We start from the raw sequence: 16,731 nt of genomic DNA on the forward strand, positions 1-16,731 counted from the left end.
ATCTGGGCCAAATGGCACCTATTGTTAAACTTCACTTGAGAATGTAACTTTAAGAAAGTTCTGGGATTTTCATATGAAAGAACTGAAACCAACATGCCCATTCTAAAAGATGAGAGATTTAACAAACAATCCAGGTCTTTTTCAATATGTAATTTCAGTTACCTCATACTGTAAACTTTTGCTACAAATTCTGTGTCCTATGATCTTATATTCCATAACCACCTGAAGGAGCAGCGCTCCGAAAGCTAATGCTTCCAAATAAACCTGTTGGACTATAAACTGGTATTGTGTGATTTTTAACTTTGTACACCCCAGTCCAACATCGGCACCTCCAAATCATGTTTTACACAGAATACTTGCACAAATTATCTGATCACAGCTTATATTATCAGTCAGTTTATGAATATATTCATCATGTTAACCATCTATCCTGTCAGCTTAACATCAAAGAATGTATATTATCTGGTCAACTTCGTAATCCTATTTTACTAAGAAAAGCTGAGACGTCCATACCACCAAGCCAGTGTCACTTGGGTAGGTAACATACATGCTTCTCAAGGGTAAAACCAACCTTACCTCAAAATGCAGCTGCAAATCAGAATGTTCATTTTATACATTTTGCACTACAAATCTGCAATACTACAGGCTTATGTGAGAAAGGCAAGAAACAGTTAAGGCAACAGTTTAATAGTTTACATGCAAGTTTAATTAATTTAGAATTCCCATTTGTCAGTAAATGGAGTATTATCCACAAGATCACCAAACGTACCTTGCACCTGAACTTAAAACACATATAGGTTGAAGACAGTAAAGACACATACTGCAAACTACAACATTTCTGCTGCTTCTGCTTTCATACACTATGTACATTTAAGCATGCTGTCACAACTGCCATGCAGAAACACTGAGCTATGTTGAAAACACAGTTGGGGATCACGTTTGTAATCAACTTCAGACTACTTTGTGGGTACACATTTAGGATGTATGAGCGAAGGTCAGTGTATGAATAAGCAACAGTGCTATATTTATACTTCAGTAAATTTTTGCAAAATAATTATGCTTTTGTTTTGAAATTTAAAAATTTGAAATAAATTAGAAATCTTCAGCAACAAAATTCCAGTCAAACTTCAGCTACCTCAGAGATTAAGACTGACCCATACTTCTGGAAATTATGAAACCATTTCATAAATCCATTTTGATATGATTTGTTACTGTAACTAATCAGTGGATTCTTTTTCTTATGTTTTACAACATTACTTGTTCCATATGAAATTAATTTCAGTCTGGGACTTGTTAGACTTGCCTGTACAATTCCGAAACGAGATCTAAAACATAAGGGAGTAAGTATATCTTCAGCAGAGTTTGCAGCAAAGCATAACGTATGTTTTGAATGGTAAAATAAGCCATGCTAAAACATTATTTCAGCATTATTCAAATGCATGGATGAATGTCACTGAAGTAAGTAAGAACTCTAGGGTATGATTTAACTGAAAGCTGCCATACACAGGGCTCTGTGATTAAGCAAAGCAATCAATATCCAAGACCTTACTTGCTTGTATACTTGTGGCCTTGGTGCTGAGTTCTCAATCATTGTGTGAACCGTGGCGATTAAAGGTTCATTTTCTTTCATCTATTTCAAATCAGGAGGAGCATACAGTAAACATCAGTTTACAGCATGGCTGGATTTAAAAGATGAAACAGTGATTATAGCTCCTGCTTTTTGGAATCGGTACCAAAGCCTTTTGCAAGCATTATACACCAAACTGAAAAAAAAAGTTCTCGGGGTACTAGATATAAAGAAATTGGAAAGTTCCAAAGTCTGATCGCAAAATTCTGTTGACAACGTATTGGTAAAATTTAATCATTTGGGTTCATCTTTGGTAAATCTGATTATTTCAACAGGTTTAAGTTTTATTCAAAATAAACTATAATATTTTCAGTATGATACTGTGGTGAAATGCTTGAAACTCAGGCAAAATACTTCTTTTTCCTGCAGTAAGAGGTAAAATATGGAGCTTACTCATTTTCCATTTCACATTTTTTATCACTGAAAATATGGAGCTTGCTAGTTTTCCATGTTTTTTAATGTCCAAGTACTCAAAAATCCAAGATTTTTAATGGAGCTATAACTGATTCAATAATATCATCTCTTACCTCCCACAACAGCCAGAAGTTTAAAAACACAAGACTTTTTTTTCGAAGAGAATCATCACAAAGTCCTAAATACTAAAAAAAGATGAATGCATACACACTGGTGTATCTCAGTCCTTCCTACTAATGGAGATTTTACATTTCCTATTCTCTGATGAGATAACACATTTTGTTTTTAAAATTAGCCAAAGCCTCTTTGTAGAATATCTATTCACAAGCAGACCCTGGAAGTTGAAACTATGAATATACTTAAGGACGGTAATACACCAACATGTATATACAAATCTTTATAACTTATTGTGCAGTATGTCTTTGCATTGAATAGAAGTTACAGAATTAACATTTAAAGATGAATTGCATGTATACTGTCAAAATAATGTTGCTTAATATATATTATTTGAAATGATCAATATAACAAACTCAAACTCATTCAAGACTTGGGTCTGAATCTTATCATCTGAGTTTTAGCATGAATGACAGGGTAATTTTTAGGTCAACCTGATCACACGAGTAGCAGAATTACTAGTTGAATTTCTGGAAGGCATTGAAACCACCTCTAAGATAACTGTTCAATTAAGAATAGCAGGCAAGATTGTACACAAGTGTACAGGGTTTAAAATGCCCAATGACAGCCTTAGCAATGACTACACAGAGATTTGTAGTGTGGTGCCTTGGAGGTGCTACCTCTGAAGAAAATGATTGGGAAGGTCTATAGCACCCCTTAGTAGTGAATGTTTCTTGCAGGAATTGCCACTAATTTCTTCACCAAGATCATGAGCAGTAACATCAGCCTCAGAGACTTGCCTTGTCACTGCAAGCCTCTGCCAATGGCTGATCTCAGACTTGTCACTTTATAATGCTGACAGCACAGTACAGTATTGTGCTGTACACTGGCATCCTGTATGGTGCCGTAGTACATACGGTGTGTGTGACCTGTCTATTCTTCACGAAAAGTCAGTGAAAATACAAAACTTCTCTCAACAGCCTCCTTAATTATGTGAGTGCCCTCCTGTGGTGCTAGCTGGTTGCTGACACAATTTCCAACCCATTCCAGGAAAGGAAGGAAGTTTACAGGAAGAAGTCAGGATACTCATCTGGCAGCCTCATCCTCCTATTTTTCCCTAAACACCCATCCACCCACCTCAAATGGCCTGGAAAATTTCCCAGACAATTATGCAGTAATTATCATCAGCCAGTTAAGCCACTTCTCAAATTTCCTTCACTTTTCAATACCTTTTCAAAGACTGAACTGTATTTAACACAAATAGGCAGTTACAATCATTACAAATAATAAGCTTCCATAGAAAGTTCTCAGTGGGTCTCTAAAGAATGAACATTTATGAATTCTGAGAAATCACTCCTGTTGAGAAGATCATCATCAAATTATAAAATGCTTTAATTTGCTTCATTTTATGGAGAGTAGGGTACTGAGGAACAAGGTAACAAAACATTTAAAACCAAGACTGAAAACACTAGCAGATACATGGTTAAAAAATTCTGCACATTTGGAATAGGTCCCTCTTTTTGCTATCAGGTTAGTTGAGGAATTCTTGGTGACACAACAAAGTAACTCATGCACTGGGAAACTCAACATTACAAAACAATTAATTTCTAGTACTCCCACCTGATAATCCAAATACATGAGATTTCTTTGAAGGTGATGAATAAGGATATCATTCTAACAGGCAGCAATAAAGAAGAACAGATAATTTAAAATAAGAAAGAGGACAAAGAACAGCAGACTATAAATATTTTTAAAAGGATTCCAGGAATTAATGAAACATTCACTGACACAAGGTTGCAACAGTAAAGGTACCAGTCAAGTTAAGAAACACCAACTCAGTTATAAATGAAAAGCCAAAGGCAAATTTAAGCATTTGTTTGAAAAGTACATGGATCAATCTGGAACATGAAAAACTTGAATTGGAAAAACTTGCATGGCTGTGGGGAAAAAGGAGACTAGAACCAATTGCTAGTTCTTTCAAACACAAGATGTAACAAAAGGCCTCCCTCTTTGCTAGAGGTTTCTATTTTCTGCAATGGCAAACTAGGCAATTAAAAATAAATAGTTCTGTCACAAAAACTAGACGTATCCCTCAAAGACACAATTCACTAAACAAGTACTTTAAGTGCTCACAGTTTCAAACACAACATTGATAAGTTCAGCATTTTGATTCTTATCTCCCATCCAAAATATTACACATATTTGTTCCAGTAAGTAAACTTTTTTTTTACAAAATAGAACAATGGTAACCGTACACAGTCAAGGGATGTATGGAAATCATCACTCAATCTTACTAGTACATTACATGAAAATAAATTCTGCAAAAGCAACCAACTGTTTTTATAAAGATTGATGAAATCAATATAGGATGGAGCAGTTTTGCCATTAGATTCAATATAGACTAGAAATTTAATCTTACTGAGGCGTTGCATTAAGGGACTACTGCACAAGAATATTCCAATTATTAAAATAAAGTTGATGAGCACCAGCACACAAATCAGTAATGGATGAACAGACCATAAGACAATGGTGGTGGAGGACAATATATTATTTTACAGCTGACCTTGGGATTTGCATCACTGAGGTTCAACTGCATGAGTTGTGCTGCTGTGTGCTCCCGGATGCCGTTTACTTCAGCTTGCTGCCGCCTCAGCTTGATTAGCAGCAGTGTCAACTCCTCTGGCTGCAGGTATGCAGTTTAGGGAGCCAAAAAAATGGGGAAAACATGTTAATTTGTTAACTATACAATTGGATTATCTGTAAGTGCAGTTCTCTGGAAACACTAATCTAAATTTACAGGCACTGCTACATACAAACACAAGGCATCACTGTTGGGATGAAGAGCATTACAGATTAAATTTTCACATGATGGCTAATTTTGTTTTGTCAGGTAGCTGCATGTGGACAAAGCAGTATCTGGATACAATACATAGTGAATTGATTTTCTTCTTAACATGCACAAAAAGGAAAAAAGTAGAATCATATTTAAACACATTAATAAGCTCTTTCAAAACACATGAAAGTTCATAAATTCTGTGGACACATGGCAGAGCATGTCACATACAGCCCATTGAAAACCTTTCAAGTATAATTCCTTCAGGGGAATTTTATTCAAGACTTGACTGCTCCAGATTGAGTTAAATTTTAATTTAAATTTTAATTGCGCAGGTGAATATTTTTACACATTTTTGTAACAATATTTGCAGTTGTTGGATCCTTTTCTGGATGCTTGACTGAAAGAGTCAAAGATATCATTTTTACTCGACTGTCCCTGTCTGAGATGACCAGTGAAAGATACTAGAGTTGAAAAGTGTGGTGCTGGAAAAACACAGCAGACCAGCCAGCATCCGAGGAACAGGAGAATCAACGTTTTGGGCATAAGCCCTTCTTCCTGAAGGGCTTTTCCAGCACCACACTTTTCAACTCTGGTCTCCAGCATCTGCAATCCTCACTTTCTCCCAGTGAAAGATACTAACTGATTAATTTCTTACCTCCAAACTCAAATTACCCTTTTCATGAAAATTAAATTGTCTTCAAAATGTTTCATATTTTGAGCCCCAATCATGAAGAATTTAAATGGAATATTATAAATTGTGGATGAAAGTGCATTTTCTTTCCGATTTAACTAAAGATCTTAAAGGATTTCTTCCTGAAATTCCATTCTTTTAAAGTCAGAGGTTATATTTGCAGGTTTAGCGAAAAAGAAATCAAAAGTATATGAACAGATCCACTTATTAATTTTCAATTTTATTTTGAGTTGAAAAAACTTACATTTATGTCACGGCTTTACAGCATCCCAAAACATGGTACAACTAATGAAGTTTTTTGAACTGCAACTAATATAAAGGAGTGAGATGATGTATATGCACAGGTAAAAAACACATGGAAAGAGGAGAGAATAAATGAACCAGACAACATATTCCCATTACAGGACATACAGGGACCCCTCCCACTACTGCAAATAGTGCCAAAGGATCTTTAATGATATCCAGAAAGCGCAGTCTGCGTATTGGATCATTATCTTGTTTGAAGCCCAGCACTGATTCAGTACTGCAATGAAATGACAAGCCAGAATATGCACTCAAGTCTCTTAAGTCCATCAACTTTCTGATTTAGACACAACAGTGCTCCTGCTGAGCTCAAGTTGAAAACACAAAGAGATGCCTGACCTAAATATTTGTATTTCCATTGTAGATCTTTATATGATAGGAACTCAGACTCGAAAATTCAGGTCTAAAGGCTTATACTCTGAACAATTTCACATTGATTTTGAATAGGAAATTATTAGGCTGAGAATTAGGCACCGTCAAGGGGTGCCTTACACATTTGCTGTTCTCTGAAGAATAAATATTGCATGTAAGTCAAAATAAAATCTAACTTTTTTTTTCCTATGTTGATATTGTTAAGCTATAGCGTCTCCATAGTAATGAAAAATAAATTGTTCTGGTGCATTTCTGCAATTTTTCTCGTGCTTTTATCATCAATATAGTTAAATTTCCATTTCTATTCTAGTCTTCTGCCAAAGTCCAGTTTTTAGGGCTTATAGTTCTTTTAATAAACCTTCACAAATTATAGGTGAAAAATTAATTTTGGTCACGCCTGATCAATTTATATAATTTAAATGATTTCACTCTCTGAAACTGAGTGATCTTCCGCATGCTATCATCCAAATACCCTTCTTATTAACCATGCACCATATTCTTTGGGCACACACTTGTCTGATCCTGGCTTGATTCTCCTGCTCACCATAGGGAAAAATACTCAGTACTGTTAAGATATCCTAGGATTCCTCATGTTGGCACCAAATTTAAAAGGCTGCCATGCACCCGGTCAAGCACCAGCTGCCCTACACGATGCTTGACATTTTCTCAGGACATGGCAGATAAGCAGATGTTTGCATGTCACTGTGCAGACAGAGACCTGGAATCCCTGATGGATTGGTGATGCAAAAGAGGATGTCATCTTCCCTTAGGACCAGCAGAGGAGCCCAAGTCACGAGGCCCTGCCAACCTGGTCTAAGGTTGAAGTATATGCAGGTGCTGAGAGGTTGGGGCTGTGGAAGGGTTGTAGTATCTAGGACCACAAAGTATAACATCAGAATAAGGGGCTGCCCATTTAAGATAGAGATGATGAGGAATTTCTTCCCTTAGGGTCGTGAATCTGCGGAATCCTTTACTGCAGAAGGCTGTAGAGGCTGAGTTGCTAAGTATATTCAATGCTGAGATATACTGATTTTTTAATTAGTAAAGGAATCAAGGGATATGAGAAAAGCCAAGAAATGGAGTTGAGGATGTTTATCAGATCAGCCATGATCTCTCTGAATGGCAGAGCAGACTCCACGGACTAAATGGCTACTTCAGTTAGTTTGTCTTCTGGTCATAGAAGCTATGCAAAAACAGCATTGTCATGAACAACACATTGTAACATTCAATTATGGATGCTTGGAAACAAATGCTGTAGTTTAGTCAGAGGAAAAGACTTGAGTCATCTGATCCAAGAGAAAAAAATAACAGGCTTTTTGTCAGCTTCTACTTTTATAACATGTACTATTTCTCAATAAAATGAAAGCAGCCCTAATAATAGTTAAAAGCAGAATTGTGATTAGATTGACTGCAAACAATGAGGCTATTATGATGTAATGGCTGCCAAATACTGCCACATAATTTCAGGAGGAGATAGAATTGGTCTGCAATTCGAAGGACTATTATCAGGTAATTAAACAGCACACAAGGTTACAGAATAGACATAGTCCAGTCAGTGCATCATCCACTGCACCAGCTGACAGCTGTGTGCATATAATTCTGTAGATTACTGAGAAGAGATGGCATGACAGGACTCATACCAGTCCATTTTTAAAACACTACGGTATTCTGACTGCAATACACAATAGACAACAGTAAAACTTGTCACTTCTTTACCCTACAAATGGAGCAATTTTTTGTCTCTATCATTGTGTCTTTCTCTATCTATTGTTTCCTTTCTCCCCTTTTTTGAAAAGTCTCTGTGAGTGTCACAACAATATCCAATGAGATTTATACAGCTCAGTTAATGTGTCAAAACCTCCCAAAGTACTTCACAGGGACCATTATTTGACACAAGCCACAAAGGAAAATGTTTTCTTGATGAAGTGAAAAGATATGTAGGCTGATAAAGAGGTTTAGGGAGGGAATTCCAGAGTTTAAGCCCTTGGCAGCTGAAGGTATGGATTCTAAAGATGGAACAATTAAAATCATGGAATAGTGAAGAGAACCGAATTGGGGAGGTATGTTACAGAAATTGGGAAAGGTGAGGCTATGAAAAGGAGGATAAGAATTTTAAAATCCTGACATAACTCGAGAGAGAGACACATAGTAGCTCACAAAGCACAGAGATGATGGGTGAAAGTGACATGTTATAAGGTAGGATACAAGTTTAAGAATTTTGGATGAGTTTAATATAATGGATTGGAATAGTTACTCTAAAGGTGACAAAGCAATTGTTAAGGATTACTGCAGTTCATAAGCTAAGGCAGAGTAAACTTCTGATGATCAAAAGTGACAGTCTCTGCAGTTGTTAATCATCTCAAATCTGCAAATAGTCTGATTTGGCATTACAAGAGAGAGGTATACAGTGAGTGGCAAAGATATGGATTTTTTTAGCACGGGACCAAAGATGAGGATTTAATCTTAATATTTAACTTGAGGAAATTGGTGCTCATCCAGTACAAGAGGTCAGATGAAAAATTTATAAATATTAAACAGTGGAGATATTGTTCAAGGTTTACGTGAAAGTTTGCAGCTTAGATGCCAGTTGAGGTAGTTGTGGGTATGTTCGCCAAGCTGCGAAGTTGTATTGCAGACATTTCATTCCCTGTCTCGGTGATATCTTCAGTGCTTTGGAGCCTCCTGTGAAGCGCTGTTGTGCTGTGTCTTCTGGAATTTATTTGGCTCCGTTGTTGCTGCTTCCAGTTGTTTGGTGCAGTGGTCAGTATATTGGGTCTAGGTCAATGTGTTTATTTATGGTGTTGATTGAGGCAGACAACTAGCCATTCACATCCATGAACACCAACTAGCTACTAAATGCCATGACCAGATGGCAAGTACCACAAATTCAACTGGGACAAAACTACGATAATAGGACAAGCTAAACAAAAGGACAGCCAGAGAATTTCTGGAAGCATGGCACTCATCCACGGGCTCCATCAATAAACATATTGACCTAGACCTAATATACCAACCACTGAATCGAACAACCAGAAGCAGCAGGAATGGAACCAAATAAATTCCAGAAGACATAGCACAACAGCGCTTCATAGGAGGCCCCAAAGCACTGAAGATGTCACCTCGACAGGGGAAGAAACGTCTGCAAATCAACTTCCTAGCTCATTAAACATATCCACAACTACGGCAGTGGGGATATTGATCAAGGTGCTAGTGAGGACGAACTGATGTGTTATCAGCATACGTGCAAACTTGGCATTGTGTTTTTGAATGTTTTTACTGAATGGAAATTTGGAGATATGAAATAGGAGCGAGTCAATAATAGATCCTCGGGGGAAATAGATACAGGTGAGGAATGAGGAGAAGCCATTGCAGATAATTCTTTTGGCCATGACTGGATAGATAAGAATGGAACAAGTGCAGATATACAAGTTGGACAATGGAAAAGGAGAATGCTCCAATCAATTAAAGTTGAATGTCAGATGTCTTTTCCCTAGAGTGGGGGATTTCAAGACTATATTTTTAAGGTGAGAGAAGGATTTAAAAAGACATGAGGGGCAATTATTTTACACAGTGTTCTTCATATGTGGCATAAACTTCCAGAGGAAATTATGGATGCAGATGCAGTTATAATATTTATAAGACATTTGAATAAGTACATCAATAAGAAATGCTTGGAGGGATATGGTCCAAGCGCAGGAAGGTGGGACTAGTTTAGGTGGAGATTATGGTCAGCATGCCTTGATGGGTCAGTTTCCATGCTGTATGATTATATAACTAAAGCTGCACACCATGGTCACAGTAATTTATGATGATGTTTCTTGATAATAAATTAAATAATAATACATTATTTAAAGTCTGTTAGTATTTTATATACTCATGTAGTTTTCGGCCAATGCTTTCATATTCCCCAGTGACAAAAAGTCTCAGTGAAACCCCTCTCTATGCCACATCCACACAAAATATAAGCAGCATCTCCCTGCCCTTCTTCAGTCCCAATACATGCACAGTGATCAGCCCCTCTCCCTCATTAGATAGTACTAGGCTTTAAGAGGTGTATTTTGTTATTTTTTTATGAAGAAAGGTTTAGACAGAGGTCACAAGTTGTCTGTTCCAAGCCAATAAAGTTTGTGCCTCCTTGGGTTTTTTTTTTAAAGTTGTAACAATAGAAGCAGCCTGAATGGGTGAGTCAAGCTCCCACAGAACTAGGATTTTAGTTTAACTTTCTGTAGCTGTTCGGTTTGGAAGATGCTATACATCTTTCCCTGCCACAGAAAAACAGTTCTCTCTCTTTCTCTGAGTTTTCTATTGACGTTCTTTCCTCCTGGACCGGAGAAACATTGCATGTGAGACACTACTGAAATTGCCTCTGTTTATAGAATGTTACTATCTTGGAACTGCTAATCAGTGGTAATTAACATATATATTACCTTGTTTAATATTTCAATAAAGTTTGACCAAGTGAATTGTATCCGGAACACAATGCCTTACATGTCCTTTTAAAATAAGAAAAATTTGGGGTTTAGGTTATCTTCTTAATACATTTTGAGGGGGCATGATTTGGTCCATAAGACTCACTACACACAGAGAGAAACCAGTCACTCTGTCATCACTACCTCCACATGTTCCCCACCCAGTAACAAGACCAAAGCTCAAGTCTCAGATTTCTAAACAAGCACCCAAACATGTGTAAACTATTATGTATGTTCGAATAGTCTGGAACGATTCTACCTTGTCCCAGAATAGTCTAATGTGCAATTTATTCACATGCAAACATATAAGCTCTGCACCCTAAATTTAAACTCAGTTCTCATCATTTCTTTCTGAACAGATTTTTGTTTCTGACACATTGGATATACGGATCACAAACAAATTTATCAGTACAGGCTTCATATTAAGTGAAAGTGTAATGATTTTAGTTGATTTTGCAGCTTCACAAGTAGCAACGAAGAGAGTTAAATGGTCACAGATGTTGCTTGAGAGGCAGAAAAAGGACACTAAATATCATAATTACAGTGGTTAAGGCGACGCCTGTGTAAGTATTACATTGGACTGAACTGCTCTGTTCCAATTACACCACACCATCATAAACTCACTATCTCCCCACTGCCCCACATCCCCCAGAGGAGATAACTGGGTCTGAAGGAAATTAAAGGGAGGCTAGAGGTGGAATTCAGATGAAGGACAATAGTTATTCTGGTGCTCTGAGCATTTTACTCTTGATCAGTTTAAAACCAACAACGAGAATCATTTAACGTTCTTTAATGAGTTATTTAAAATTCAAAGTTTGTGAGAAGATTTGTAGCTCGGTGCTCGTTGTTGTGGTTCTGTTCACCGAGCTGGGAATTTGTGTTGCAGACGTTTCGTCCCCTGTCTAGGTGACATCCTCAGTGCTTGGGAGCCTCCTGTGAAGCGCTTCTGTGATGTTTCCTCCGGCATTTATAAATGCCGGAGGAAACATCACAGAAGCGCTTCACAGAAGGCTCTCAAGCACTGAGGATGTCACCGAGACAGGGGACGAAACGTCTGCAACACAAATTCCCAGCTCGGCGAACAGAACCACAACAGTTATTTAAAATATTTAAATATGGCAAAGATTTCAAACACAAGATTGGAACAAACAGGAATAGGACCTGTGACAATAGAAATGGTGCAATGCTGATATACTATAAAAGAACAGAGGAACCATCAGCTACAGAAACCACAAATCCCTTGACTCCACTGTCTTGGGACACTTCATTCTCATTCCTTTCGACAGTCATTAGATATTTATCTACATTCTTTTTAAATATCAATAGCTACTTGGAATAATACAGTTTATATTATAACCAGCCTTTGCTGTACAACAGGCAGACTGAAGCAGAAACACACGTAAGTTTAAAGCAGCCACTCACTTTTCTGGCTAGCTGCATAGCCTCCCTTTTTGTTATGACTTTTATTTCCTCTAGATCCATGCTGTACATCTCTATGACTCCCAGATTTCCTGTACTCAGTGAGTACACCACTTGCTTCTTTCTGCTCATACACATTGGCATATAAGTATCCCAAGCCCACTTGGCAATCACAACTGGAGAGGTTACAGCATGCTTTGGACTCACTATTTGTCCCTTTGTTTGAAGACAAGCATTCAGTAAGTTCAGGGCTGCTCTGCCAAAACTTCTTGTCTGCAGTCACCATTGCTGCCTTCGAAGAGGGGGGAGCTCATGATCTGAAAACCATCTAGATGACACTATTAGGGATCTCAACCCACAGCTTGGGAGCCTTATTACAGATACAAGATTTTAGATAAAAGATTTGAAGCTGCAATGTGTTAATAAACACAGACAGACCTAGAGGTTAGATATGACCAATTATGGCAGCTTTAATACTTAGTCAGAACAAAATTTACACCTCTAAACAAACCATAATATTGCTGAAGTTTTCCCCATTTCCCTTATTAGGTTCTTGACAACATTTATAAATGCTGGTGGGTTAATTCATTCACAGAATTAAATCTGCTAAAACAGAAGGCAGGCCTAAATGATCAATTTCATGAAAATTTTCTTCAGATGAACAAATTTCAAAAATGTATCAAACTCAAATGACTCACCGTTTTGCCTTGCAAGCTCTCAGGTGTAATGGTTTGTACAGGTACATTAGCAGGCATCGATCTTCTGTCTGGTGGATAGATAAACTAAGAAGAAATGAAAACAATTCTACATCAGTGATGTTTCTCCCATCCTCCTTTTTTTCATTGATAATCTTTGGGAGTTCACTGTATTCCAGCAGAAGACCAGTCCCCAAAACATCACCAAAGTTATTCTACAAATGATTTCTATCTGTTGAATAAAGTGGGACAAAAAATTCTCACTTCAATATGTTGGATGAAGATTCCTCAGAGCCTAGCAAGGACAGGACATGTGATTGTTGAAGAATCATGAATCATTTGCTATAGTACTATATTTTAATGATTCACTGTGATTTTATATTTTAATGATTCATTAATGATTCTAATAGATTAGAAAATATCACTCCCACTTTAAAATGGGTGTCACCATCTCCCCAATAAAAATCAACAGCCAGATAAGTTTTGATTTCCATAGCAGATTTTTCACTTGGCACAAAAGATAACAGAATATTGTAACACCACTATTCTGGTATAAAAATATACTATTGTACTTTAAAAATCCACAAGCATTAAGCCTTGTAAATTAGCTGAATCTAGCTTTTAAGAATAGAGACTCAGGTTGAATGGCAAAACCAAGGAAGGTGTTTTTACCCTGTTGACAGGTGTCCTGTGTCGCCGAGATTTCATGGAATCAGTGGTCATGTCTCCTCTTAAAACAGGTGACAATACTTCTGATCTTGATTCAATGTTGTAGGACCTGAGGGGGGAGTATACCTGGTAGGGGGCCAGTGAACCGTGAGAAGGTGATGGAGGAATAGAGCGTGACTGTTCAACAATATTCATCATGGTGACAGGAGTACTTAAAGTACCATGCCTGCTTAGTGTCCCATGCTTATGGTAGACCTGACGCTGTTGCCATTCATATAGTTGCCACATGGTATCATCCCGCATCGATTTCCGTTTTTCTTCTAATGACGGTGGTCGAAGGACCCTATCGTATGCAGAAGGTGACACTGAACAGATGCTGTCAGGTCTTGTACGACTGTGATGGGGCAATGTTCTGTAACATGGCATGACCTGAGTCCGATAGCTTGGCAGGTTCCTTGGTAATGTTTGATAACAGGCGATGCTGTAAATTAACAGAACATTTCTTAGAAAAGTTTACACATTGATTTTGAAACATAAATCTTTCAATTCCATCACAAAGTTTTCTTTCCTCAATTTCTTCATGTTTTGAATTTGACACAGCATCACTTGTGAAATAGAAAATGAACAGAGTAGAGTTAATTAGGAAATTGTGGATTATCAGAGGTAATACTTTGGGAAAAGAGAATGGAAAGAAGAAAGAAATCTAAGCTCAAAAATAAATCAACAACAGTTCTGATAAAATATAATCGGCCCCAAAGAATTACCTCTTTTCCTCTCAACACAATAGGTCTGACCTGCTGAGCTCTTTCAATTCTTACTATATGTATTTCAGTACCTGGTGGGCTAATGCAGCACACCAATCTCAAGAACAAATCTGTACAACAGCATTTGGACAGATAAGGTCATAAACAACAATTTTACTCTGACTTTGCTTCTACCTGGAACAAAATGCATCTTCAGTGCACCCATAAGTGATTCATAAACATTTCATTTTTTACTGAAGTACAAGCTGACACATGGAAAAGCATTACAATTCAACTTACATGTGTACCAAATATCACAACCAGAAAAGCTGCTGTAATGGAAAATGTTTCTCATTGAATTAAGGCCAACATATTCAAAATGAAAATTAAGTTGGGAGCACATACTTTGGGAAACAGACTGCAACAAAATGTTGATGATAGTTGAAAATAGCAATCAAAAATTCAAGCAACTTTTTTTTGGCTTAGATAAACATTAGTTTTGTAATCTAAGTGATGTTTGAAAATAACACTCTAACTTAAGGATAATTTTACGAATCATGGTTGATTGCAGAGGGCAAGTTCTTTCTTTGTCAATCTGCGATATAGCGACACAGAAATGATCCATCATCTGTGCAACCATTAAATGGGAAAGCCACTTTCATGCTGGATCTGTGACTTGCAACATGTCAAAGATTTTAAATGAACTACATTAAAAGTAGTTTTCAAGACTGCAGCATGCTTCCAACGTCTGGAGAGAGCAACACGTAAAACATGGTCTTTCAGCGCCCAGGTCTGATTTTAAAACAGGTACCCTGTGGAGGTCACTTGTCACTCTCTCACAAATGAAACTGAAATCTACAAGAGACTTTAGATAATAGTCAAGCTGAGACTTTCTCCATATTTCCTTCTATTGCTTTGTCTTCACCTATTATTAATGGATCATGGCACATGCCCTGATATATTCCCTTTAGGTGACATCTAACAATGGAGCACAAATCATCCAAGCAACAGGTACATTATAACTTTCACATGCACAGCAGATCATTGTAACAGAACAAATATAACAAGCAAACTATGACTGTCCAGAGGAAGAAGTGGCCATTACAGGCTATTTGTTTAGTACTTGGACTGTGCTGCAACAGGTAGCTCAATTACACAGTGGTGCTACTATGTTCAATTAACAATTACATGCGCTTTCTGTTCTATAGTGGTTTTGTTTATTTGAAGCTCCTGGAGTTTAGTCAGGCAAAGGGCATGATGTGCCACAATGCTAAATGAAGAATTAAGGATGTACAAACTAACAAATATCAAATGTATGAACTAATAGTAAATATTATATACATTAAGAAACAAAATGCCTATATTTAGAATGTTGATCAGAAACTGAGTATTTCATTCAGTGAATGCATCAAATTTATCCCTTATTCAACTTTTTAAAATTTGGTCATGGGATGTGGGTGTTATTGGTTACAGCAGCACTTATAGTCCTCACCTAATTGCCACTGACAGCTGCGACTGGGTGGAGTTGTAGGCACATCTATGTGCTACTACGAAGGGAGCTCTAGGATATTGATTGAATAACAGTGCAGAAGCAACAATATAACTCCAAATCAGGATAGCTCATGGCTGAGAAAGAACCTTGTTGTTGGTGTTTTTTGCATGCATCTGAAGCTCTGATCTTTCTAGGTGTTGAGGTCGTGAGTTTGGAAGGTGCTGTTGCAGGATCCTTGACATGTTGTGATAGTCACATTGATGCCACTGGACATTGGAGCACAGAATGAATGTTCAAGTTGTTGGGTTGTGCCACTGAGCTTCGTGAGCATTATTGGAGCAGTTAAATGGAAAGTATTCCATCATGTTCCTGACCTATGTCTTGCAGATAAGGTCAGGCTTTAGATATCAGGAGGCAAATCCATTTGCCTCAGAATTTCTATCCTCTGATCTGTTCTTATAGTCATAGCATTTAACTGGTCCAGTTCAGTTACTGATCCACGGTAATCCCCAAAATAGTAATTTTAAGTGATGGTAATGCCATTGAATGTCATGGGGAGTTTCTTGGAGATAGTTTTTGCCTGGTACTTATGTGGCATGAATGTTATCTGTCAACTATCAGCTCATTTCTGGATGTTGACATGTCTTGATGCACACCGCCTCCATATCTGAAGATTTATGACAAGTACTGATCATTGTGCAATAATCAGTAACAAGTTGATTTCTGACCTTATGATGGAAGGAAGCTCATCAATAATGCAGCTAAAGTTGGCTGGACCGAGGGTGTTACCCTGAAGAATTCTTGCTGTGATGTTCCAGGGCTGAGATCATTGGCTAACAAAGTACAACAATCTTTGTTGTGCTCGGGATACCTCCAAGTAGGCATGG

At 37.5% G+C, this 16,731-nt stretch overlaps 1 protein-coding gene across 16 annotated transcripts in view; it reads right to left on the minus strand.

Moving 5' to 3' along the window:
- Nucleotides 1-16,731, minus strand: part of plekha5 (pleckstrin homology domain containing, family A member 5) — a 344,620-nt gene that overhangs the window by 53,348 nt on the left and 274,541 nt on the right. For 8 of the 16 annotated variants that reach the window (XM_043713467.1, XM_043713466.1, XM_043713473.1 and 5 more), the window contains 5 exons: nucleotides 13,613-14,090; nucleotides 12,944-13,027; nucleotides 4,719-4,838; nucleotides 3,776-3,829; nucleotides 1,550-1,630 (listed from right to left, as the gene is read on the minus strand). In XM_043713467.1, the coding sequence (XP_043569402.1) occupies nucleotides 1,550-1,630; nucleotides 3,776-3,829; nucleotides 4,719-4,838; nucleotides 12,944-13,027; nucleotides 13,613-14,090 (817 nt within the window). Of the gene's footprint in view, nucleotides 1-1,549; nucleotides 1,680-3,775; nucleotides 3,830-4,718; nucleotides 4,839-12,943; nucleotides 13,028-13,612; nucleotides 14,091-16,731 lie in introns of those variants that run through there. The other 8 variants (XM_043713475.1, XM_043713478.1, XM_043713474.1 and 5 more) reach the window with 5 other exon arrangements.

Source organism: Chiloscyllium plagiosum, chromosome 23, assembly GCF_004010195.1.
Source record: "Chiloscyllium plagiosum isolate BGI_BamShark_2017 chromosome 23, ASM401019v2, whole genome shotgun sequence".
Lineage (NCBI taxonomy): Eukaryota > Metazoa > Chordata > Chondrichthyes > Orectolobiformes > Hemiscylliidae > Chiloscyllium > Chiloscyllium plagiosum.